Raw genomic sequence first — 25,912 nt, forward strand, 5'->3', positions numbered from 1 at the left:
TCTAGAGTTGCTGACACAAATGGACTCTGACCTACTTAGGAAAGTGGGAGTCCAGGCAGGAGGATCACTGTGAGCCCCAGGCCAGCCTGGGCTATACAGAGAAACCCTGTCTCAATAAACCACAGATACAATGAGAAAGAAATTAACTGGAAGCTGCAGACCTAGCTGGAGCTTTAGAGATTCAGGTATTGGCTGTATAATGCCATTTGGGATACCAGGAGAATTGGACACAGGCTGGTCTCTGTCCTTGGGTAGCTCCCAAATCACAGTCCAGGCCCATCACCTCATGCAGACTGTGTGCCCACCCATTGCCTTTGGTGTCTTTGGGAAAGGCAGACACACATTGACAGTCTCTCCAAGACAGGGTGTAAGAGAATTGAGGTGCACCTCCCCAAATGAGAGAAGGTGGAGTCAGGCCCACAGAACCATGAGATTGGGTGCAGTGGATAACTTTGCATCTCTGTGACAAAATGTGTGGCATAAACTGCTTAGAAAAGTCAGGTGGTGGCGCACGCCTTTAATCCCAGCACTCGGGAGGCTGAGGCAGGAGGATCTCTGAGTTCAAGGCCAGCCTGGTCTCCAGAGTGAGTTCCAGGACAGCCATGGCTACACAGTGAAACCCTGTGTGGAAAAAATAATAAATGAACAAACCACTGAGAAGGATTTCTTTGGCCCTGTGTCCCAGAGCTGTCTGTCTGTCTGTCAGGGCCAGGAAGGTGTGCAGAGGGGAATAGCAGCAGCATGGGGAGAGAAAGCAGACAGAAGCATACAGGAGGGGGTCAGGGCAAGATCTAGCTCCCAAGAACACAGACACACATGCATGCCCATACAACTGTGACCTACTTCCCCTAGCTCAACCCCAGTTTCTTCTCTTCATCTGTCTGTGAGGTCAAAGCCCTCGGCATCTGGTCCTGGGAAAACAGACACCCAGAGGCTGCTTCCATACCATTAAAACTAGGTCAGACTGACCATCAAGACCAAGTGACACACTTGGCCTGGGCAGGGTTCCGGGTGTAGTGCAGTGGTAGAGACTTACCTATCATGTACGAGGCCTCAAGTTTGTATTCAAGTCCAAGGACTGACTTGCCTGCACCTTGCAGAGGCTTGCAGGCCTCCTTGGGGAGTGCTATTCCCATCATCACAGCCCTGTTGGTGCCCCTATGTTTGTATGCCCAGCACTGCCATCTTGACCCCTGTAAAGACTGTCATTGTCTCCACACCCCATCCATAGAAATCCAGTATCCTCACCCGTGCCGGTGAACAGCGCAAGCGGGGCCAGTCCATGAAGTCTTACCCTTCCAGTGAGCTTCGAAATGTGTGCGATGAGCACGTGGCCTCAGAGGAGCCAGCAGAGAAGGAGGACCTGCTGCAGCAGATGCTGGAGAGGAGGTGAGGGCCTCGCACTGGCTGCCTTCTGCCTCCACACAGAGCACCCTGCACACAGTGGGTGTGAGTGAGCCCATGGGCTTGCTGGAGATTATGGGAAGGCGACAAGGATGTGTGGCGGAAGGGACCCTGCTGAGGGTATACGAGGCAGCATCTGGTTTTTGTGTAACAGATACACTCCCTACCCCAACCTATACCCTGACCAGTCCCCGAGTGAAGACTGGACCATGGAGGAGCGCTTCCGCCCGCTGACCTTCCACGGCCTCGTCCTGCGCTCGCAGCTTGTCACCCTGCTTGTCCGAGGAGTGTGTTATTCTGAAAGTCAGTCTGTAAGTCTTGGGCCCTGGTGTCATGGAAGGCAGGAAGGCAACAGGGACAGGCCCTGTTGTTCTGGGAGAGGTGGTTCTGTGTTTGTGGTATGTGCACGGTTACTGTTGAGTAGCATACTTGGCCTCATAAGCCTTTTGCTGTGTGTGAGCCCCCAGGCCAGGAGGGAGGTGAGGGCTAGTTGACTACAGTTGTCCCTTGTTTACAATGTCTCCTGCCTGCTGGCCTGTCCTGTGAGCTTGTTGTGCCCTGAGGGGTTTTTCCTTTCATTTTCTTTGTTGAGATGGGATCTCATATAGCCCTAGCTGGTCTTTACCTCATAGGGTAGCTGAGGATGACTCCTCCTGTCTCCAGCAGGCATGTGCAGGGACCACAGGCATGGGCCTCCATGCCTGCCTTTACTACTGCAGGATTTTCATTCTGGTCTAAGTAGACTTTTCTGCATGTGTCAGTGGGAGAAGCATCCTCTTCCTGTCAGCTCTGCTGTTTTTCTTTCATTTGGTTTTTAGGGTGTCCCCATGGCACCCAAGACGACACACCTTTTCAGCAGGAGGCTGAGCAAATCACCCTGTGCCCTGGTTTCCAGAGTGACTCTCCTGATGTTGGGAGTTGGGGTTTCTGCCATGTAGCCACCTGAGCTCCTCTGTGGTCTGCTAAGACTACAGAAGAGCAGTTACCCTGGTACAGGGACCTGGGTGGAGGGTGGGTGACCGTCCTGGTTGGAATGGGTGGAGACACTGATGGGGAGCTTAGAGGCAAGGAGGTTGGAGTGGCGTCAGGCTTGGGTCCTGAAGTGCCCGGCCTGGCCTGCTGGAGCAGGCAGATGCTGGGGCTGCCTGGCAGTGGGGCCAGCTGTGAGCCAGGTGAGGTGCAGAGTGGAGTTAGGGAGCAGGGGTCCCTTCAGAACAGCAATAGCCAGTCAGCCTTGCCCTGACTTCCCTGCCCAGTGACAGCAGCAGCGAGATCTGAGGGGTGGTGCCAACGCTCCTGTGAAGCTATACTGTAGCCACTACATCAAATTGCCATTGGCCTGGTAGCTTGAAGCAGGATCTTGCATGGTTCAAGACGATAAGTACAAGACTCCGAGTGCATGGGGCAAGCTCTGTGAAGGAGCTAGGGGAGGGGAAGGGCCTTCCCAGCCCCCTCTAGTCACTGTGGTTGCTGACAACTGCAGGCCTCCTGGTTGTAAATGTCACTGCAGCTTGACTTCTCTTGACTCACTCTGCTTCCGCTCCCTGTTTTGTAAGGATACCTGATGCTGGAATTAGCCCTAGTCCAGTATAAGCTCATTGTAAACAAATCTGCAGAAACCCTATTTCCAGTAAAGGCATCCGATAGGTACCAGGATTTACAGGTTGGCTCTGTCTTTGGGAGACACAACTCAGCCCACAACACCTATTAGCGGTTTTCTCATCCATTAGGGCCTGGTTTGGTGTCAGGCTGTCCCCCTTTTTAGCACCCACTGTGGCCCCTGTCCTGTCTTTTCCCCGGGGTGGACTTTGACTGAAAGATACCGATAACTAGGGAGGGGCTGTCGGAGTGACCCTCCTGGCTGGCGGCTGCTGTTTGTTGCAAGGACACTGTCTTGGTTGGAATTGCAGAGTGCCAGCCAACCACGCCTTTCTTATGCTGAGATGGCTGAGGACTACCCACGATACCCAGACATACACGACCTGGACCTCACACTGCTGAATCCCCGGATGATAGTGGTGAGGAGGGCTGTCCTTCGGGGTTGTCTGACATGCTGGGTCCATGCTTCCTTCCCCCAGGCTGTGGGTGATGCTTGCCTTCTCTTCTGCAGGATGTCACCCCATATATGAACCCTTCACCATTCACTGTCTCCCCGAACACCCATGTTTCCCAAGTCTTCAACCTGTTCAGAACCATGGGCCTGCGCCACTTGCCTGTGGTGAATGCGGTGGGAGAGGTGAGTGACTGGTGTGGAGAAGAGCAGTGCCCCTAGCTGCCTGTGGTCTGTCCACTCACCCTCACGTTTCCCCATGGGTATGTCTCTCTCTCCCCCGTGGGCATGTCTGTCTCACCAGTCCAGCAGGGGGCGCCCCAATGCCTGCCTTCCATTCCTCTATTGCCTGTTCTGGTCTCAGCTCCAGGACTTCTTACATTCGCCTGGTCTGTGTTCCTTGCCTCCACCTCTTATAGGCATGTGTAGCAGTAATAGAATTTAAGGCGAAATTCTCAGAGGTTTTTAAAAGATAGCATCCCCAGTGATTATTTTCGCAGGCTCTCCCATCATTTCTTTTCATAGTTAATTGTATTTGTGTGCTGTGTGAGCACAACTCTGTGGAGTTGGTTCTCTCCTTCCACCTTCAGTGGGTTGGGTTCTGGGAATGGAACGCTGATCACCAGGCTTGCATGATGATCATATTTATCCCCTGAGCCATCTTGTCAGCCCAACTTAATTTTTTTTTTTTTTTTTTTTTTTTTTGGTTTTTCCAGACAGGGTTTCTCTGTGTAGCTTTGGAACCTATCCTGGCACTCTCTTTGGAGACCAGGCTGGCCTCGAACTCACAGAGATCCACCTGCCTCTGCCTCCCAAGTGCTGGGATTAAAGGCGTGCGCCACTAACGCCCAGCCCCAACTTAATTTTTTAATTGCCTAGCTATTGTTATGTTCTCATACTATATTGTAGTGAAATCAGAAAACAAAAACAAGCCCTGGTCCCTGCCCTGCTTGAGGTCTCTGTGCTGTCTGTCTCCGTTCCTGTGCACAGGTTATCACAGTGGGTTTCCTTGCAGGTGCTCATCTCTGCTGCGTGTTGCTTTGTCCTAGGCATGCTAGGCAGGTGCTCCACCATTGAGCTATAGCACTCCACCCACCTGAGTGACAGGCGGGCATCAAGGCTCTGTGGCCCTTTTTCCTGTCTGTCACCAAAACGACCCTGTAAAGAAGTGGTGCCTCTTTAAGAGACAGTCTGCCTTCCTTCCATTCTTCCCTCCCTCCTCACTGGCCTGATTCTCCTGTAGCCCAGACTGGCCCTTTTGACTCAGCCTCCCATGTGCCGTTACAGGTATGTGCCACCAGGCTTGGCTTGTGCCCTGTTTAAGGATATATGCTAGCCAGTTTTATGCCAACTTGATGAAAGCTTGAGTCATTTGGGAACAGGGACACTGAATTGAGAAAATGCCTCCATAACTTCAAGCTGTAGACAAAGCTGTCATACATTTCCTTAGTCAGTGATTGATGTGTAAGGGCCGGGCCCGTTGTAGATAGCGCCATCTCTGGGCTGGTGGTCCTGCGTGCTATAACAGAGCAGGCTGAGTACGTCAGGAAGAGCAGGCTGGTGAAAAGCATCCCTTCATAGTCCCTGCCCCGTGTGACTTCCTGTCCTGACTGACTTTGCTCAGTGATGGGCTGTCATGTAGCTGAAATAAACTTTCCCTCCCCAACTTGCTTTTGGCCGTGGCCTTCTGTCACAGCAGTAGAAACCCTAAGGCAGGCCATGACGCGCCGTGGGATACAGCTCAGCAATAGAGCATGTGCCTAGGTTTGTTTATAAACAAGTACACAAAATAAAACACAGGCTAGTTCTGCCAGGCATTGTGGCACACACCTGTAATCCCAGCACAGCACACGGGAAGATGGCAAGTTCAAGGTCAGCCTGGACTGTGTTGTGAATGAAACCCTGTCTCCACCCAAACCAAAAAACAATAAAAGAATGTCTGGATCACACATAGAGGTGTGTTGAGAGAAAGCAGGTAGCTCTTCCAAAGGGGCAGGGCCCCTTTAAGTCACCCCTTCTCTCTCTCCCTTGCTCACCTTTGCTCCCGTTTCCGGGCCTGCTGGTTCCTTGTGCAGCTGCATCTGTCCCCACACCGCCTGAAAGCAGGAAGTGTGTGTCATGAGCTCACTGACCCTGTCATGTCCTTACACTGACCAGGTCCCATTCTCGTTCTGTCTCTGCATCCTGGGGGTACATCAACAGGGACCGTCTGTTTCTTCACTCGTGTCCTCACAGGGTCTTGTGTACTCTGGTGACTTGGGTGTTTTATTCCTTGCCCTAGATCGTGGGGATCATCACACGACACAACCTGACGTCTGAGTTCCTGCAGGCCCGGCTTCGGCAGCATTACCAGACCCTCTGACAATTGAGCCCGGCTGCCGCCAGCCCACTCTCCCAGAGATGCCTCTCCAAGTGGCTTGTTCACACACTGGCCCCCACAGCTGGCATGAAGGCTCCCAGTCACCCACTTGCCTGGAGTCCTGGAAGCCTGGGGTCAGAGGTTTTGGGGATGTGTTGAGCAGAAAGTTGGAGTTTTACTAGCTTCCTCAGCAAGAATTTTCCGTTTCTCGTTCCCCAGGCTACCCTGGAGAGATGTCAGGGTGAGGTCAGGCTGGGTCCTGGGTAGGCATTTGGTGCTTCTCTGTTGTCGTTTCTCAGAGAACCCAGCTGTTACCCGGACCCTTCTGGGAAGGGTGTGGACAGAGGCAAGCATTGGGGATGTTATTTGCATATCATGTTCATTACTGAGTTCAGGAATTGGGCCCTAAGAACTGTTTCCCTAGGATCAAACCCAGGACCTCAGATAGGCAGAGAGCACTCTCTGCCCCTTCATTGGCCTGTCTGTCTTCCCTCAGATAGGCCAGCACACTGTCTGCCCCTTCATTGGCCCATCCTCCCATTCTGTTTCCTAGGAGCCAGCACATGCTGTGGCTTGAGTCTCCTTAGAATCATTCCTGATCAGACACATGAAGCACTAAAGCCCCATCGAATCCCATGGGGGGCGGGGCGGGGGCAGCACCTCTCCCCTCACTGTAAGCATTCAGTCGTCCCTGTCCGCACTTACAGCTGTTCTCCCAGCTACACACGCTCTCCACCCATTCTCAGTTCATCCCTCCCCACAACTCCCGGGCCTTCTCAGCCTTCATCTCTGCCTTCCTGGTGGGGCAGCCACAGCTATGTCTTGGACTCATTCCCAAAGTTAACCAAAATTGAAGAACCCCTAGACAGAACCACTACCCCAAGCCCTAGAAAATTTGGAATCGCTGCACAGGTTAGCAAACAGGCTGTCCTGAGCCAGGGCTAATGAAAGGTAGGCCTCCAGGAGGAAGCTAGTGGCTCCTCTCATGGTCACTGCTCATACCTGCTTCCAGAGCCACTCCCAACTCAGCCACCTCACTGAGGATTTAGAGAGGAACCTCTGCAGCTGCTTCTGCTCTTCTCGGGGCTGGGGAGGGAGTGCAATGTGCTCTCCCCTTTGTGCCTCACTGGTTTTCATGGCTCCACTCTCCTGACCGCTGGTTCTCTTTGAGTTAGTACCTCAGTGAGCATCTACGTGGGGATATATCAGCACTCACTTTCCTGGGGCCTATAGTAGCCATTCCTTGGATATTAGGTGACATTCATTTGCATTAGATACTGTTTTGTTTTTTCTTTTTCTTTTCTTTTTTTTCTTTTCTTTTTTTTTTAAGACAGGATTTCTCTGTGTAGCCCTGGCTGTCCGGTCACTCATTCTGTAGACCAGGCTGGCCTGGAACTCAGAGACTTTTTAAATCATGGAAATTGCTGGAGGGCTTCTTGGCCCCTGGCCTGGCAGGATCTTCTGATCAGCATGTGGGAAATTATACCGCTGCCTCAGTCAGGGGTTACCTTGGGTCTTTGTAGTTGACTGTGGGGGAGCCCCAGCACACCCCCACCCCCCCACCCTCCGTTTTCCCCATTTGCCTATTTTTTTTACCAGAACAACCTGTTTTTTCACATCCTGATTTGTAAGGCAGGGTAGGGATTGAAACTCCCAACAGTAGTCGGGAGAACAGTCCTGCTAATCAGGGCTGCATTTGGCCAGCTGCCAGCTGCCAGCTTCATTTTACAGCTGACTTGAGGGACTGCCCTGCTGTATCCTCCATCAAGAAGAAAACCAGTTGCCCGCACCAAAAGAAAAGTGTGACACACCACAGAATCATCTTCCCAGCCTGGTGGTTTGCAGAATAGCAACCTACAGAGGACCAGAATCCACAGCTTCCTGCCTCCAAGCCAGCCCTGGTGACCGGTTACAGTTTGGCCACCCTGTGTGTGTGTGTTGAGTCACCATCAGTTTAGCCCAGAATAGACAGGGTGCAGATACTTCTACCCTGGAGCTTGAGCCCATGCCCCTCATGCCCATCTAGGATGCTCAGTCCCTTTGCCCACTCCCCCACCTGCCTATCCAGAAAAGCCCAAAGACTTCAGCTTTTCCACTTGTGAACTATAAGCCTTGCCCCCCTCTCCCTATGGCTGTCCCTTGGAACCAGTGGCTCAGTATCTCACCTGTGACTTTACAGTGCTCCCCAACCCCCAGTGCCACCACACCTTGTCAAACACCTCCATGGAGAGACACCTGAGGTTGGCTCGAGGCAGTTTTCCTGGCTTCTGCACCTGGCCATTCGTGTGGCTCCCTGGTCCTGCTGTGGGAGTTTGGTGTTTTGTGAGCTGCCTGCATGTGACCTTGTTAAGCAGTTCCAGCTGGAACGGACATTAGCTTGACTCAGCCAGCCGTGTGACAGTTTGATGCAGACCTTGGTAACAAGAAAGCTTCCGGAAAAGCCAGCACAGCCCTCCTGGCCCGGCTGTGATGACATGCAGTGTTGCCCTCTGCTCCTGTGGAACCCGGTTGCAGCTTCCGCCTTTCTGTTTGCACTGTGTGTTTATATGGTAACATTAGCTGATTCCACTGTGTAGATAAATTGTATCTTTTTTAATTTGTAAAAGTCTATTTTTATTTGACCCTCTGGAAGGTGAAAGTTCTGTGATAACTTTAAGAAGTCAGAATAAAACATCTGCACCTTCTCTGAAGACCTTGTCTCTACAGTGCTCTTTTAGGTCTTCATTTCATTCCCTCCTTTAGGTAGGGAAAAGTTAAGGTGCTTTTTAAAAGGCGGTCTGTTTGTGAGACGGCCTTATGTAACCCAGGCTAGCCTCAGACTCACTGTAACGAGGGATGACCTCAGCTGTCCTCCTCTGCTTTGCAAATGCTGAGATTACAGGCATGAGCCATCATGCCCAGCCAGAAAGGTAATCTGCTGGCCCCACACTCCCTGTCTCTGCCTGTTCCCGTACCTGTCTGTCTACTGTCTTTGAAAGCATGGACTCAGTCCTGTGGCTCTTACACGGCACTCATCACTGCTGTGGTTTGACTGGCTTGTGAACACTGGTCCTTTTATCTGTCCATCTTTTCTTCCTGCCAGCAGCCACAGGGCAAGAGCAGACAGTCTGTTCTGCCTGCCTGTGTCAGTGCTCACCCCACAGCCAGGAGCCTGATGGCAGCCGGAACACAGGAAGCCCTCACCACTCTGTGCTTGTGTGCATTATTGCATATGTATGGTCTTTGTTCCCTTGTCTCTTATTTTACGGGAAATGCCACTCACTGTGTCTATGGCTATGCCACCAGTCACAGCAGCCCATCAGGCCCCTCCTACCTCAGCTTTCTCCAAGTCCTAGGGGCACTTTGTACCTCATGTGTCCCTTTCTGTCTCTTCCACTCAGGGATGACCCTTTGTTACCATGACACCTGGAGTGTACCTTCAGTAGCCCATTCTTCTTCCCTTAATGACTGGGATTCCCAAGTGCAGGCCTAAGGCTCTTTCCTGTCTCACACTGGTCCTTGTTAAGTTGTTCTCTGATGACTGTTTCTTGTTGCTTGTTTTTTTGTTGTTGTTTTGCACCTACTGATTTGAGATCCAGACAAGAGGATTTTTTGTTGTTTTTGTTTGTTTGCTTGTTTGGTTGGTTTTTTGAGACAGTGTTTCTCTGTGTAACAGCCCTAGCTGTCCTGGAACTCTATTTGTAGACCAGGCTGACCTCAAGCTCAGATATCTGCCTACCCACTCCTGAGTGTTGGGATTAAAGGTGTGTGCCACCATGCCAGGCCGATAGGAGCATTTGATTGGGAATGGTTAGCGTTCTTCCTCCACCGGCAGCTCCTCCCTGTTTGCTCCTGGCCTTGCCCCACCCCCACACACAGCACCTATGCACCTACTACTTGGTTTCTCCCTCTCTCCTTTTCTGTACATCATGTTCAGAACAGGTTGGGACACAAGCACATGGCCACACACACAGCAAGCCGTGTCCTGTGATGCCACCTGAAGCAGTGTCCACAATTAGCCTTTATGTGTAGGATGTAGAGAGTACCACATGGTGGCATCCTGGGATGGGGGGTCAGCAAAAATGAGTGCAGCAAGGTGAGTGTGGGGGTGAAGAGGGTGTCCCCATGAGAGTCTGAGGCAGTGGCGTGTGCTCAGGGAAGTAAGAGTCCCTCCTTGTTTAAAAGGACCCTGGGGTCCTGTTTTGTGTGTAGGGTAGCACCTAGTGCATCAAGGCAGAGGCAAGCATATCTCCCTGAGTTCGAGGCCAGCCAAGGCTATGTAGTGAGACCATAAATAAATAAATAGATAAATAAGAAAGGTGCTGTTTCCCGGTGGCTCTCACCTCCATGCAGTATACAATCCAAGTACCACAGTCCTGGGTTAGGGAGGGGCCATGGCTATTTTATAAATGCATTTGGCTCTGAGTTTGATCTCTGGCACAGATTGATGACAGCGGTAAGATAGGTAGGGATGCATTAGTGAGATAGGTGGATAGGTAGGGATGCGTTGGTGAGATAGATAAATAGGAAGAGATGCACCAGTCGGTGTGGTCATTCACAAAGCATTTGAACTTGCCACTCAGCCTGGAAACCGTCCTTCACTGCTCCCCACTATGTAACCCACCCTCCACTCTTATCCAAACTGAAAGTGTAATTCACATGGCTGCAGCAGCTGGTGCTCAGGTAACAGAAGATCTGGACAGTCCCTGGTTCTCTAAATGCTCCTTAAAATCACCCAAGCTGTAATCAAAAAGTGAGAGGGGTGCAAGGAATTGTCAGCTGAGCACAAGCGTCAGTACCTGCCGCCAGGAAAAGATGAGTTGGAAATAAATGACCTTTCAGTCTGGGTGGACTTTTCCGCCATCTGTGACTGGGGCTGGAGTGAGTGGCAGAGCACTGTGTCTTGAGCCCCCCCCCACACACACACACACTCACCAAGAAGAGTCAGGAAGGGGGAAATGACAGCAAAGGGTAAGGTGGGGGACACCGGGGAATGAGGGCCAAAAGTGAAAGAAGCACCCAGACCTCGGCTTCTGTCCTTGGTGCTGAAGTTTATTCAAAAAAAATTATTTCCAACTGCTTTCCGAAAGGGGTGAGGATCTACCTTAATATGCAGGGTGGGAGAGGGAGAGCCCCATTGAAACCACCCATCTACATTTAGCATCAGTCGTGATAGATGAAGACAGGAAGCAGCAGCTCCAGCAGGGTGTTCGCCACACCTCAGTGACGATGAGACCAAGCTGCATGACACACCATAGGGGCTTAGGGTCTTCTGCAATCTGCCCCAGCAAATCTGGCTGCTTTTCCTCCCTGGCTGTTATCTTCGGTACTACAAAGAGAAAAATATATTGGTTTGATGATCTGGCTTTACTGTACTAAAACATTCAACTTGGCCAGTGATCCCCTATTTCCCACCAGCCACAGTCCAGCCCAATGGTCCCCTGTCATAAACTGGCAAACAAGTAACCCATAAACGTTAAGGCAGGCAGATTTAGTCCATTTCATTGAAATATGCCAGGCTCTTACAATTGTGGGAAGAACACTAACTGCCCATCAGCAGCGCAAAGGTGACTTTGCCTTTATTCTAACTTCCCAGCTGGTGCTCAGAGGCTGTAGCAGCTGTTGGCATGGTCTTGAGACTTCTGGAACATCCACATAGTGGGGCAGAACTCTCAGAAGGAATAAACACTTGCACTGGTCTCTCTGCTGCCAAAGATACTCCCTCGAAGTATTGAGTTTGCTCTCCCACCCAACCTCCATGCCATTTCCATCCACAGTTCCTCTTACCCGGAAGCTGTTGCACCCTAGTCCGCTCTGGGCCCCAATCCTGTCGATCCTACCCCCGAAGCAGCTGGACCTCCGTAGGCTCCGAGGGGCAGCCAGCAGAGCCCTCAGTTTGCTTTTCAAGAGAGCAGATCTATCGGAGGGCTCCCAGGAGCTGCGCCCAAGGGTACTGCCTTCTCTCTGCGGTGGGTTGACCTCCCCAGTCCAGGGAGGCACCTCAGGGAGGGAGTTGAGCACTGCCCCCGGTGCCTCATCGTTCTGCTCACTCAGGGCCTGAGGGGGCACGACCTCATCTTCTAATGGCATCTTCTCCTCCAGATGGTCTAGCAGGTTCTTTACAAAGGAAAAATAAGTGCCGGGGAAGGGGGATGTCTTAGAGGAATGCACTCAGCACCAAAGAGACCCAGTCTGTGCCCCACTTCCTGGCCCTACCTTGAAATCCATCAGATCTGTGTTGGACACTGCACTGTACACAGGGTTCGCTCCAATATGGCCTGGAAGCCAAAAGGCCAGGAGCAGGAAGAAGCCCATGGCGATGGAGAAGGAGCCCATGCTGGCGAGGGTTGGGGCACGATCTGAAGCTTGCTGTCTCTGCTCACTCCTCTCCGGCTTCTCTCTCTCAGCCTTTGCCCGTCACTGTCTCCCAGCTGCCCAGTGCCTCCCGTTTTTATAGCCCCCCAGCTCTCTGAGAACGCAGGAGGGCTGGAACCCTCCCCATTCTGTCACTTGCAGCGATAAAGCGATGGAGTGAGGAGCCAGCAGAAGATGTCCTTTTAAAGTTATCAGCCCAGCAGAGCTTGTCACGGCCCCTTCTCCTTGAGCAGCTCCAGTAGCCCCCCTCCCCGAGACCCTCGTCTGCAAGAGTCACATTCTTGCTGATTTGCCTCAAGAGGCCCCCACTTCAAAGGTGTGAGAAGAGCAGAAGAGTCCTTGGTTATCTCCCCGGGCGCGCGCCTCAGGATTCTTTCTCCCTGGCAACGGGACCCATGCAGGGAAGCAGAGGGTGACGGCTGGCCTGCACCCAGCTCCCCCTGCTTGCAGCTCAGCTGTCAGGGGCTCCAAATAAGGGTGGGAGGGGAGGAAATGACAGGCAGCTGGGAGGCCAGCTAGACCAGCTAGGGAGTGCACATGCTGGAGCTGGCTTCACACCTGATTCATCAGCCTCGTGGGTGGACCTCTGGCCCCCGACAGCCCACCCCCACCCTAGATATGCGTGTTAGCAGTCAGGTGAAAGAGTTATTTTATTTTAGAGTGTGAAGTCAGCCAGGAAGCCAGCATGATACAGGCCCTAAGAATTCAGCTACAAGTATAAACACCAAGGGACGATAGAGCGTATTTCCTCTGAAGCCCATTGTTCTTGTCTCCCAAGACTTGGTCCAAGGTGCAAGGGGACAGACAGGCTTGAAGAATGCCTCCGCTTCTCTTTCTTGGCCTTGCTGTTTTCAAAAGCTCTGAGTCTGAGTACAAAGTGTAAAATGGTCCCAGCTTCCCAGGGAATTAGAGGGAAGAAGGGAGGTGATGGAAGGGAGGGCACACAGTTCTCCATAACATTCTTCGCGACCTCCAAGGCCAAGGAAGTGAGCCATCAAAGTCTTGACTCCTCTGGCATCTGCAGGAGCATGGCAGTCACTGAATGCTCTCGAGACTTCAGTGTCACCACACTCAACACTGCGCAAGCTTTGCTGTCTGACAAGCGTGTGTTTTCTCCTTTCTGTTCACTTACGGGCTGCAGCAGACCCGAATTCCATTCCCACACATTCTAATCCACTCCCGCCATTCAGGGCCCAGATAGCTGTTTTCAGGATGGCTAGTTCCGTCCTCAGGCTGTGGCTGCCTGCTGAAGTTGTCATGTGACCACAATGGCTGGAGGTCACAAGAGGTGTCTGTGGTGATGTTCTCTAAAACAGGAGAAAGAGAGAGAGAGAGAGAGAGCCCTTTGAGAAAGCTGGGGGCTGCAGGCAACCAATTTGGGCTAGCCGATCTCTACTTGAAATATGAAATCAGTGCAAGTCTTTGTGGGAACTCTGGGTCCAAACTCTGTCGCCTCCGGATGAGTCCCTGGGATGCCCTCAATGCTTAAGTGTGTGGCTGTGAATTATGAGCAAAGAGGACTCAGCAAAGCATCCCTACTGGGGGACTCAGGTCCCCTGCGGTGTGTGCCACATGGCCTGTCTCCTGGAGATTGATGGCCTTTGAATCAGGCACAGACTTGAGAAATGGCTCTGAGGCCTTCTGCCACTTTTCTGTCCTGTGCCATATCTGAAGCGCAGAGGTGGCCCTAGGAGAGGTGACGTTCTGAGCAGTCATGCTCCAGGAGGGCAATCTCAAGGCCCGCCCATCTCCTTTGGTCAAAGTCAATTTTCAAGAGTGGAACTGGAGAGGACATAAGTGCCATCCACTGAGTTTCTGTGTTCTCAGGGTTCCATTAAGGGGCAGGGATGGAGGACGCTCCGAGTGCTCTCCACGTCTCTGTGTCACCATGTTCCACAGTGTGTGCTCTGTGTCTGACAAGTGGAGGAGCCCATCACCCTCTCAGTCCAGTCCTTAAGAAGCCTTTCAGCTGAGTCCCAAATGGAAGGCAACTCAAGGTGACGTTTCTTTCCATGTCTTTGGCCCTGCTCCACTTTGGGGTGCCCAGAAGCCAGTCAGCCTTAGCTCTAGGAATGATAAAAAGAAAAGAAATGCACGGGGGGGGGGCAGGAGCTGGGGCTGGGGAGATGCTTTGTTGTTCAAGCATGAGGACCTGAGGATAAATACTCAGCACAATTCATAGGGCTGGGCACGGCTGCCTGCACCCGTAACCCCTGCGCTGAGTGATGGAGACATGAGGCTGCCTGGAACTTGCTGGCTGCCAGCCTAGCCAAGAAAAACAACAACAAAAAATATCCCAACTTCAGGTTCAGTGAGAGGCCTTGCCTTGTGGCAGTGGTTCTCAACCTTCTTAATGCTGCGGCCCTTTAAAACAGTACCTCATGTTGTGGTGAGCCCCAGGCATAAAATTATTTCATTGCAGTCAGGCATGATAGTATATGCCTTTAATCCCAACACTTGGGAGGCAGAGGCAGGCAGATGTCTGTGAGTTCAAGGACAGTCTAGTCTACAGAGTGAGTTCCATCCAGGACAGTCAGAGCTACATATCTGAGACCCTATCTCAAAAATACCAAAAAAAAAAAAAAAAAAAAAAAAAAAAAAAAAAAAAAAAAAAGAGAGACGAGGAAAGAAAAATGCCCAGATACAGTAATAATTAAAGCTAAGTAACATGAACAGTAATCAACTCAGCCTCTGACTACCATGCACATGGGCATGTGCCCACACACAGGGAGGGAGGGAGGAGGGAGGGGAGGGAGGGAGGGAGGGAGGGAGGGAGGGAGGAAGGAAGGGAGGATATTTGTTAGAATATTCAGGTAACTGGGAATTGGCAGTGGGGACAGGTTCCCAAGGCAGGAGTTGACTTGGGACGGCTTTGTAGCACCACTACTTCCATGAAGCAAGAGTCAGGGGCCAGGAAGTGGATAGTGAGCTAGTTCACCACTGTTATGTAATGAGCCTCTGCATTAAGGAGCTGAGTCTGAGCCGGGCGTTGGTGGCGCACGCCTTTAATCCCAGCACTCGGGAGGCAGAGGCAGGTGGATCTCTGTGAGTTCGAGGCCAGCCTAGTCTACAAGAGCTAGTGCCAGGATAGGCTCCAAAGCCACAGAGAAACCCTGTCTCGAAAAACCAAAAAACCAAAAACCAAAAACCAAACAAACAAAAAAAGGAGCCAAGTCTGTGCTGCTTGGCTGCTTGGCTGCATGGATTCATGAATGAGAATGAATGGAGACACTGATAAGGCCATTGCAAGCCTGCTGGGCAAATGCCTCTTCTCAAACTCTAGCCTGTGGCCTTTGAGACCCCAGGTCCTTGCTGTCCTCTGGCAGTGGCCTGGAGACATCAGCTCCCTGCTCCCTGGGCCTCTCTGTAGAGAAGCAATGGCTCCCCTGCCCCGCCCCTTTTAAGTCAAGCAAGAGAGAGAAAGGATGGGAGAAGGCAGTCAAGGAAGACACAGCTCCTTTACGACCTCATCTTAGAAGTGGCATCTGTCACCTTGTGCTGTATTCCACTGGCATCTCTAGGCCCTGCTTGGGGTCTAAGGGACGAGGAACTACAGCAAGGTCTGAGTGTCAAGAGGTGAAGGGTCCTGGGGACGGGGCACACCTCAGGGATAAGAAGGAAGAATAAATGTAAAACAACACGTGACTGGGCTGGCCACTGCCTTACAAAACCATAGTGACCGGGTAGGCGTGCTGGGCATCTCCTGATGGCTGCACCTTGGAAGAGTCCCCTGGGAGAGGGTGGGAGGCCAACACTGCCTCAGTTTCTCCCAGGCTGAACCAATAGAGCCTCGTAAAGCATGAGGCTGAAAAGCAACCACAGAAACTGGGGACCTGAGACGAAGGTGCCATAAGGGCGGGGCTCCCTCTAAAACATGCTTCTTCCAGCCTCCAACTGTGCTTGGCTTCTGGCTGTATTGTGACAGCCTCTGACACTATCATCTTCCCTCTGTGTCTTCTTCACCTCTTACAAAGCCACCAGTCACATTGTGGTGTTTGTGCCTGTATTCCTGTGTGCATGTAAGAAGCATGTGGTTTTTTCCAGCCCACGTGGCCTTTGAGCTCATTATACAGCTAAGGATGACCTTCAGCTCCCAAACTCCCTATCTATCCTCTTGCCTCCACCACCCCAGACCTAAGTAACAGACTTTTGCCACCATGCTCACTTTATTTGGTGCTGGCAATGGAACCCAAGGCTTCCTGCATGTTAGGCAAGCAATCTACCCTCTGGGCTACATCCTCAGCCAGAAACCAGTCATAGAACACTGGGACCACACCCTATGCCACTAGTTATACCTATAGTGAGCTCTTTGCCTAATATGGGCACACTCAGAGGCACAGAGCATTAAGCTTTCCGTATTTGGGGGGCAGGTTGTAATTAGCCCCACATGGGAGATGCATAATCAGGGCCCTTCCCACCTTCCTCTCTCGATGGTGTGAGTCTCTCCTCACAGCCATTGACTTTCCCATATCCTAGTCCGTGCCATTCAGGTGTTGGCCGGGTCTGGTCTTTCTGTGAGCTGGCTTGTCAATTTCTCCTCAGCAGGCAGGCCCAACAGAGGGGCCTTTTTGGTATGTGGATAAGCAATAGCAGCCTGAGTGCCATATCAGCCACAGCTAGAAAACCCGAGGTGTGGGCAAGAGGAGCAGGTAGAAGTCAGCTTTAAGACAGGCCGTGTCCTAGCACTGACTACACAGTGTACACACACCGATTCCTTAGAAGAATACTTTCTGAATGACCGAATCAATGTGTCTGCTCTCCTTAACTCCCTTACCCGCCCCCGCCCCCCCTTTATATACCCCAACTCCTCTCTAGAGGCAGAGTCACTCTCTGGCCCAAGTGTGAAGGTTCTGACCTTTCCCCTGATGCACAAAGTATCGGATGGGGGTCCTAGGGAGGGCGGGATATTAGGAAACTGGTATAACTAAATGGTCCTAGGGTGTAAACCAGGACCAGCAGTGAAAGGAAGAAGGAGGGAGCCAGTGGGTGTGGTACCTGTTTGGGTGGTCCAGCCAAGAAAGATTCTAAGGACTGCCTCATCAAGGGTGTGGTTCTGGGCAAAAGCTTAATCACCAGGGAGTATCTCACTTTAGGCATTCCTAAACAGGAAACGGACTCCAACACAAATGGTTTATTTTGGAGATGATCGCAGGCAACAGCACCAGGCGAAGAGGGCTGTGATGGAGGGCAAGTACAAAGTCAAAACTACTTCAGACGCAGCTGCTCCAGCTACCCCGCCGCCCCCCCCCCCAGAACTCCAGACACTAGTAAAACCCGTGCTGCCTGTGACGAGAGGCAGCTGGTTACCGAACTTTGCGCCTAGTAGATGACACTTCCCCAGACTTCCTGCTGCTGCTGCGCCATGTATGCTCTGAACACCACGGAAATCCTCTGACAAAAAATGCAAGGCTGGGATAGAGATGTGGCTCAGTTGATGGAGTGTCCACCTAGCATGCACAAAATCCTGGTTCGATCCCAAGTGCAGCACGAACCAGGCGTGGTGGCTCACACCTAGAATCACAGCACTCAGAGGTGCAGGCAGGAAATGCAAAACCATCCTCAGCTACATAGGGGATTTGAGACCAGCCTAGGATACATGAGACCCTGTAAACCACCCCCACCAATGAGGTTAGGACAGTACCTGGGGTGGTAAAGTGTTAGCATCACAAGCCTGAGAATCTGAGTTTGATTGGCAGCACCCACATTAAAAAACGGTGCAGGGCTGGGAAGGTGACTCAGTAGTTATGAACACTTGCAGAGGAACAGGGTTCAGTTTCCAGCAGTGACTTAGTGGCTCATAACCATCATAACCTCAGTATTAGAGGACCTGACGCCATCCTTCGACTCTGGGGCGCAAGGCATGCGTGTGCCACACATTTATAACTGCAGGCTAAACTCTTACACAAATACAATAATTAAATCTTAAAAAAAAAAAAAGCCGGTGGTGGTGGTGTGGTGGTGGTGGTGGTGGTGGTGGTGGTGGTAGTGGTGGTGGCGGTGGCGGCACATACCTTTAATGCCAGCGCTTGGGAGGCAGAGGCAGGCAGATCTCTGTGAGTTCCAGACCAGCCTGATCTTCAGAGCAAGTTCCAGGACAGTCTCCAAACAACAGAGAAACCCTGTCTTGAAAAACCAAACCAAACAAACAAAAACAACAAAACAAAAATTGGTCCAGCACTGGAGAGGTAATGGAGACAGGAGGATTCCAAAGGAGGTACTGGCCAACCAGCCAGTGTAACTCAGCAAGCTTCCAGTTCAGCAACAGAACTGAGTGACAGAAGACGGCTGACATTGACCCCTGGCCTATACACACATACCAGACCACACACACACACACACACACACACACACACAACACAACACACAACACACAACACACACACACCACATGCACATTGCACACACACACCACACATACACTACACAATACAAGCACACTACACATACACCCCACATACACACTACACACACATGAACACATGTACACATGCATACACAGACACACACACACTCCACACACAAGCTCAGAGCCAACATCCAGCACACAGCAGAGTCACAGACAGGAGAGAGGGAACCACTGCCCAGTGGCTCACACAGATCTGGATCTGCTTTGGACCTGACTTGGTGAGAAGAGTAACAGGTTATATTTTTCCTGCCACATTTCATCCTCAGATGACACTGCCACAGAGGATGCAGAGAGGGACTCCTTGAGTCACAAATCTGGACTGGCTGGCATGACCAGAAGATTACAGCCATCACTCTGTACCGTTAACACCCAGGGCAGGGTGAAGGTGGCCTCCACTCCCTCTTTAAGTGGTCTTTAGCCTTGGAGCTGTGGGCTGGGCCTCTTCAGGTCTGTCCCACAGGCAACTCTTTCCTGGAAAGACCTGAATGACAAGCCTAGCTCTCTGTTTGAAGGGAACAGATTGATGACAAGCACCCAGGGAAACTGAGGGCTGCTGCAGCACCAAGAAGACACATTAGGAAGGCTGGAGGTGTGTGTGTGTGTCTGTGTGTGTGTGTGTGTGTGTGTGTGTGTGTGTGTGCACCTATGTGTCTGTGCATCTGTATGTGTGTGTGCCTGTGTGTGCACTTGTGTGTATGTGTCTGTGTAATTTCAGTGTGTCCCTGACTAGGAAGCTTTTTATCTGCTTATTCTGTTTCTTTATTAATTTTTGAGGGTCACGACTTCAAGTTGGCCTTGAACTTGCTGTCTTAGTTTGCCTTCTATTGCTGTGATAAAGCACTATAACCAAAAGCAACTTGGGGAGGGAAGAGTTTATTTTTGGCTTACACATCCCAATCACAGTCCATCTTTGAGGGAAGCCAAGCCAGAACTTAAGCAAGGCAGGAGCCTGGAGGCAGGAACTGAAATAGAGAGCACTGCTTACTGGCTTATTCCCCATGACTTGCTCAGTCTGCTTTGTTTGTTTGTTTGTTTGTATGTGTGTTTTGTTTTATTTCATTTTGTTTTGTTTTTTGAGACAGAGTTTTTCTATGTAGCTTTGGAGCCTGTCCTGGAACTCACTCCGTAGACCAGGCTGTCCTCGAACTCACAGAGATCTGCCTGCCTCTGCCTCCTGAGTGCTGGGATTAAAGGCGTGAGCCACCAAAGTCCTGCTCAGTCTGCTTTCTTAGAGCACCCAGGACCCTGCCCAGGGTGGCACTGCCCACAGTGGGCTAGGCCCTCCCACAATGACTAGTAATCAGAAAGAGGCTCCACAGATTTGCCAAGAAGCCAATCTGATGGAGGCATCTCCGCAGATGAAGTCCTTCTTCCCAGATGGCCCTGACCCAGGCCAAGCTAACAAAAAACCTTAACCATCATTCTCACCATGAAGCTGAGGAAGGCCTCGAACTTCTGATCCTCCATCTCCTGAGTTCTGGAATTATAGGTACACATAACAAACAAGGCTGCTGGCACCAGGGCTTGAACTCACAGCTTCTGCTCACTGGGCAAACACGTTAGCAACAGCCATATCCCCAGGCCACGCACCAATTATTTGTTTGTTATTTTTATGAGTGTGTGGTGTATGTATGTGTACATGTTTGTGTGTGTGCCAGTGTGTCGGCATGTATGTACATGTGTGTGAAGCCCTGAGGTCAATGTTAGGTTCCTTCCTCGAGTGCTCTTTACTAGTTGTGAGACAGACTCTTCCACCGAACCTGGAGCTCACAAGTCAGCTGGGCAGGACAGATATAAGCCTCCTGTCGTTGCCTCCCCAGAGCTAGGACATAGATAGAGATATGCTGCCATGTCCAGCTTGCGTGTGGATGCTGAGGATCCACACTCAGATCCCCAGGCTAATATGACAGGCACCTTACCACCTGAGCTATCTATCTCCTAGCCCCTGGGCTATAAATTCTTTTATTATTATTAATTATTATGGTTTTTTTCTTTTTCTTTTTTTTTCTTTTTTGGACAGGATGTCTCTGTGTAGCCCTAGCTGTCCTGGAATTCCCTCTATAGATCAGGCTGACCTCAAACTTAAGAAATCCACCTGCCTCTGCCTCCCGAGTGCTGGGATTAAAAGCATGAGCCACCACTGCCCGGCTCTTTCTTAAATTTTTAAAAAGATGTATTTAGAGTTATTGTTGGGAGAGAGGGGAGTGTTGGGCATTAAACCCCTGCAAGGCAACTCCTCTGCGGCTGAGCCTCACTGCGGCCAGGAGCCTGGTTTTAAAGGATGTGTATTGCAGTGCTTCCTAGTAGCATCCCCTGGGAGCTCAGTGAAATGTCCCTCTGGGGTCCCTTTTCCAGGACCTTTCCTTGGAAAAAGAGAGCATGGCCCACATCCAACCAATGGACCCCTATTTACAAATGTGCCCAGTTTCCTGGAAAAACTTGGACGTTGCAGCTATATTTTCGAGAGAAAATTCTGGAATGGGTGAGTAGCAGAGCAGGCTGCTAGTGGCAAAGGCCCAAAATGCGGATCCGTAGGATGTCTTGCATGTGGGCTGGGTGGATGCATCAATCCCACCAGCAAGGCGAGGTCCCTTGGAAGAGTGCTCGGACAGTGGTTAGAGCCTACGTGAGTCCATCGCTCTGTCACTGTCTAACTTCATGACCCTGAGCAAATCACATGACTGCTCTGTGACTTGGTCTGCCAGAGCAGGGGTGTCCAGCTTCTTCTCAGAGTCATGAGGACTGTGCCTGCCTTGTTAACGAGGCCTTATCCACAGCAACTGTTCTAGCTCTTCGTTGTCTGTCTGCATCAAAAACATTAGAAGGGGATGACTCATGGATTCTTGGAAAATAAGCTACTCAAAAACCTCACTTAAAAAAAATCTTAACTGCTCTCATTAGATGTCCGCAGCCTTGAGTGCAGCAGGGTCAAAGTGAGAAGTCACACAAAGAGCCACCTCTCAGCCCTCTGTCACTCCAGTCGACGCTCTCCAGAGCTCTGCTGATGGCCAGGCAGATGGAGCAGAGACTCTGCTGTCCCCTCATGTCTCAGGGGGCCTGGCTTTTCTGAGTTTGGTTTTCTCACCCAGAAAGTGCCATAACCACACTGGCCACAAGAACCTTTGTCCCTCGGCTGAGCTTAGGTGATGTGTGGCATTCAAAGGACTGGACTCAGGATATAAGACGGAGGCACAGGACACATAGAGAGAAGACGGCACTGAAGCCAGTAAGGTGGCTCAGTGGGCACAGACGCCTGCCCTCCAGACTGATGCCAAGTTAGAAGCCTGGAGCCCACTGGTGGAAGGAGAGAACCAACTCTTAAAAGCTGCCCTTTGACCTCCACGCATGCGTATCTCCCACTCCAATAAACAAACAAAGGTAATTTAAAAAGAAGAGGAGTTGGGGTTGGGGATTTAGCTCAGTGGTAGAGCGCTTGCCTAGCTAGCCCAAGGACTTGGGCTTTGTACTCAGCTATGGTTGGGGGGAGGGGTGGGGGATGGGAGAAAGGAAGACTGGACCAGGAACAACAAAAAGAAGAGGAGGAGACAGTTCAGGAGGAGCTGGGGGCCCAGTGTTTTAAAGCATGTTTTTAATCCCAGTACTTAGGAGGCAGGGGCAGGTGGGTCTCTATGAGTTCTAGGCCAGCCAGAGCTAAATAGTGAGACTCTGTCTCAACAACAATAAAAACCCAAACAAAAACCGGCACATGAATGTTCACTTGTAATACCATTGCCCCTGTTAAGTAAAACCGCACAATAGGATTCTTTGGGGTAAGGGACCTGGGGGAATCGAGACAGAATCTCATGTGTCCCAGCCTAGCCTCAAACTCACTATGTAGCTAAGGATTGATCACCTTGTACCCCTGGTCCCTCCTGTCTCTGCTACCCAAGTGCTGGCATTGCAAGCATGTGCCAACCATGCCACAACTTCAACCCAGGTCACACATTAGGATTCTAAAGGTTGTTTCCTGTCTCTAGGGTAACAGAGATGTGGCAGTGTGTCTTCAGGGTAGGAGTACAGCCCCTGGAACCTCTCGGGTTGAGGCTTAGAAGGCTCTTTTCTCAGATGGCACCATCAGGAACTGGAGGTTTGATGCCGAGACTTAGGGTAGAATGGAGGGTTCGCTCCCATCAGGAAGACTGTGAGCTAGCCTCTCTCTCCCTCTCCCTCTCTCCCCCCTGCCCCTCTTCTCCCTCCCTCTCTCTCCCTCTCCCTTTCTCTCACACACACATTTGTATACACACATGAATACATGCGTGTACACACATATACATCTGCATGTACATGCATGCACATACACAAACATGAGTCCTTGAGAGTGCGCACACACACTCGCGCATGCCCGCGTGCGCGCACACGCACGCGCGCGCGCGCGCACACACACACACACACACACACACACACACACACACACAGCCTTCATCCCTGACATCCTTGTTGGGTTTCCTAGATTAGTCAGAGTGTTTGATGATGGAGTTCCAGGCGGGGGGGGGGGGGGCGCGAATGCTATGATCCCCTCCTCTTATTGCTCTGCACCCCGGAATCAAACACACACTTTGAAGAACAGATTCTGTGAGGAGTCTCAGGTGTTTCTGGTGTGGATTGGCACCTCACAATGTTAAAAACTGGGAGGGAAAGGAAAGCTCAGACACCTCACTGGCCCAGCCCTTGGGCTGTCTTTCTTCCACCATTAAGATGCCCTGGGACCTTGCGGGAAACATATTTTGTGGGGCTTGCTTCTTTCCTTGTTAAGATGAGTGACTAGAGTCAGGCATAGTGGCATGCCTTTAAGGAGACAGGCAGATTTCTATGAGTTCAAGGCCAGCCTGGTCTACAGAGTGAATTCCAGGACAGCAGAGTCTATGAAGAGAGACCCCATATCAAAAAATAAACAAACAAACAAAACAACAACAACAAAAAACCCCACAAACTGAAAAAGACAAGAGACTGATTGAAACACAGAGAGACAAATCATTTTCAAAAGCAAGAAATAATGCCGTGTTTATTACATTGTGAAAAGTTTGTGCTCAAAGGTAAGAAACAGTCTTGTAGAAAACAACCAAATAAATAAAAATAAATAAATAAATAAATAGGATCACTTCAAAAGGGGGTCCCAGGGTTGGGGAAGGAGCCCTTGGTGGAGTCAGGAGCCGGGCGGTGTCTGCAACTGGGAGCTCATCCTAATACCGCTTCAGCACTATGGGGAAAAGAGACAGGGAGATGTCAGACTTGGGGGTGAAACTGAGGCAAGGGCTGAGCTGCCCTCCACCTGCAGTCCCCAAAGGATGTTGAAGTTTACGGCTTTGGAAAAAGCAATCTCACTGGGCCTCAGTTTCTACTGTAAAGTGGGTCCGTTGTGCCCTTTGCCTTTGACAATTCAGTGTGGAGAAAACAGAGAGGAAATGCTCTTTCCTCTATGAAGGGGTGGTCAAACAACAGGCAGTCTGCACCCCGAGGTGCATTTGACCCCTCTGATGGAAGGTAGGAGGTGGTGACTTGTGAGGATGTAACGAAGCACCCATGTGACATTTCCTGACAGGTTGCCTGGTCCTGAAGACCGTCAGCAAGGTGGAGAGCTATGCAAGTATGCCGGATAGCAGACCTAGGGACTTCTGCTGGTGGCATGCCATGTGTGGGGATGGGGTGGGGGCACAGCTTGCAGGGAAGTGGCAAGGCAGAAGCTCACCGTTGCAGCCCAGACGACTGACTGAGCCGATCCGGTCTATCCTCTGCCCAAAGCAGCCCGAATTATGCATCTTCTTGGAGTTTTGAAGTTTCTGTAGGACCTGGAGGGTGCTGTCTTGAGACCCAAGGGTGCTTTGGGGAGGTGCTTTTGTGACGCCTTGGTCCTTCAGGAGCTGCCCCCGAGCCACCGCCTCTGCCTTTTCCCTCAGCAGGTTCAGCAGTGTCTGTGATGAGAGTGGGGAACCCAGGCCTCAGAAACACACTCCTGGCTCTCCCTTTCCTCCATGGTGCCCATTGGTTAAGAGTCCTGGTACTCAATCTTGCTGCTTCCCGAGTCTCACAAGGCTAATTCCCAAAGGACATGAGGTCTTTTCTTTGCCGCTGCCCAAACCCTTCAGGCAGACCCCATCCGTCTATGCAGCCCCTCAGCGCTCACCTGCATCTTGGATTGCTCCGGAGACTGGCTGGGACTGCCCAGGGGGTGGGAGTGACTTCCCAGCGGTGACAGATAAAGAAAAAGCAGGAACAGAACCATCCGGGACAGCACCTTCTGGAGATCCATGTCGTAGAAGTGATGGACCAGGCTGCTGTGGCGGTGCCTTGTTCCACCTCCTCAAGCAGCTTGTGTTCTGGCGTCTTCAGCCACGGTGCTTCTGCCTTTTATCCTGGAGCTGGGTGTCCGGCCAGCCCTCTCATGGAGTAGGGGGTGGGGTTATCTCTAATTTATCAGCCACATTCCTGCCTGCTGAGCTCAGGGCCTGAGAATTCCCCCCTCTGTGCCTGTGTGGGGTATTCGTTGTGGGTGGAGGCTGTGGAGAGCGGGCCTTGTATAGAAATGGGCTGGGCTAGGGTAGGAGTGTGCGGGGGACACTAACATGCTCCCTCCTTTCATGTAATCGTCTGAGTGTCTTTAACATCCTGCCCCACCCCTACTGGAGATGGCATGGAGAAGAACCCCAGCTTCCCTCGCCTGCAGCCGAGTGTGGGGCTTATGGGGTGACTCATTGAAAACACTCCCTGGCAACACCCACCATCACCAGCTTCCCCGAGAGAGTGTCCTCAGAACCTGTAATCTAGGCCCTGCCCGGCTTCCGAGCACCTGGCTGGACCGCTGGGCTGGACCGCTGGACTGCACCGCTTCCCGGCACCCTAGTAGCTGTCCGTGGTTCTGATCTCCACAAGTGAACGTCACACAAACTCTGCCACTCTCTCCTCAACCCATTTCCAGGCCAGAAGGGTCTCTCACACCCCCCAAAACCTTGTGAAACTTTTTGCCCAAGGATGCTCACTCTCTAGTGTCAACTGATTAAAAACTGGGATATGACAAAGAACTTCTGGAATTCCGACCCTCTCTCTGTCCCTTAATGAGGAGAACTGATTAGGATAGAATTTTGAGAGCCTGGCCCAGAGATGAGGTCATGTAGGAATGCCTTCTGGGGGCATCTCCAGGTGCCAGAGTCTCCTCCCCCACCATGAGTGGAAGAGAAAGGGTGCTTAGACACTAGAGGTGTGGGAAGGGCCTCTCCCCAGTGTTCTTATCAGATCACCCATGAGTGACTTCTCCCTAACACACCAGCCTCCCATCTCAGATGAGAGATGAGATTCTGAGGGGAAAAGGCCCTGGGATACATACCTCCCAAACATGTGTGACCAA

General features: G+C 51.4%; 3 protein-coding genes across 8 annotated transcripts in view; 1 reads left to right on the forward strand and 2 right to left on the reverse strand.

Annotated features, from left to right (window-relative positions):
• Positions 1 to 8,503, forward strand: part of Clcn6 (chloride voltage-gated channel 6) — a 35,040-nt gene extending 26,537 nt beyond the window's left edge. For 2 of the 6 annotated variants that reach the window (XM_027398182.2, XM_027398181.2), the window contains exons 19-23: positions 1,232 to 1,389; positions 1,559 to 1,715; positions 3,315 to 3,422; positions 3,515 to 3,640; positions 5,736 to 5,873. In XM_027398182.2, the coding sequence (XP_027253983.1) occupies positions 1,232 to 1,389; positions 1,559 to 1,715; positions 3,315 to 3,422; positions 3,515 to 3,640; positions 5,736 to 5,816 (630 nt within the window). In that variant the 3' untranslated portion in view covers positions 5,817 to 5,873. The other 4 variants (XM_027398180.1, XR_003481833.2, XR_004768119.1 and 1 more) reach the window with 4 other exon arrangements.
• Positions 8,504 to 10,823: 2,320 nt separating this feature from the next.
• On the reverse strand, positions 10,824 to 12,697 carry Nppa (natriuretic peptide A). Its single transcript, XM_027398179.2, has 3 exons — positions 12,009 to 12,697; positions 11,580 to 11,909; positions 10,824 to 11,121 (listed from the first exon to the last, which is right to left on the reverse strand). The coding sequence occupies exons 1-3, from the start codon at positions 12,126 to 12,128 to the stop codon at positions 11,110 to 11,112; spliced, it is 462 nt and encodes a 153-aa protein (XP_027253980.1). The 5' UTR covers positions 12,129 to 12,697; the 3' UTR covers positions 10,824 to 11,109.
• Positions 12,698 to 23,544: 10,847 nt separating this feature from the next.
• Positions 23,545 to 24,915, reverse strand: Nppb (natriuretic peptide B). Its single transcript, XM_027398178.2, has 3 exons — positions 24,695 to 24,915; positions 24,260 to 24,482; positions 23,545 to 23,770 (listed from the first exon to the last, which is right to left on the reverse strand). Exons 1-3 carry the CDS (start codon positions 24,818 to 24,820, stop codon positions 23,754 to 23,756), a joined length of 366 nt encoding a protein of 121 aa, XP_027253979.1. The 5' UTR covers positions 24,821 to 24,915; the 3' UTR covers positions 23,545 to 23,753.
• Positions 24,916 to 25,912: the final 997 nt, after the last annotated feature.

Source organism: Cricetulus griseus, chromosome 2 (assembly GCF_003668045.3).
Source record: "Cricetulus griseus strain 17A/GY chromosome 2, alternate assembly CriGri-PICRH-1.0, whole genome shotgun sequence".
In the NCBI taxonomy this organism is placed as follows: domain Eukaryota; kingdom Metazoa; phylum Chordata; class Mammalia; order Rodentia; family Cricetidae; genus Cricetulus; species Cricetulus griseus.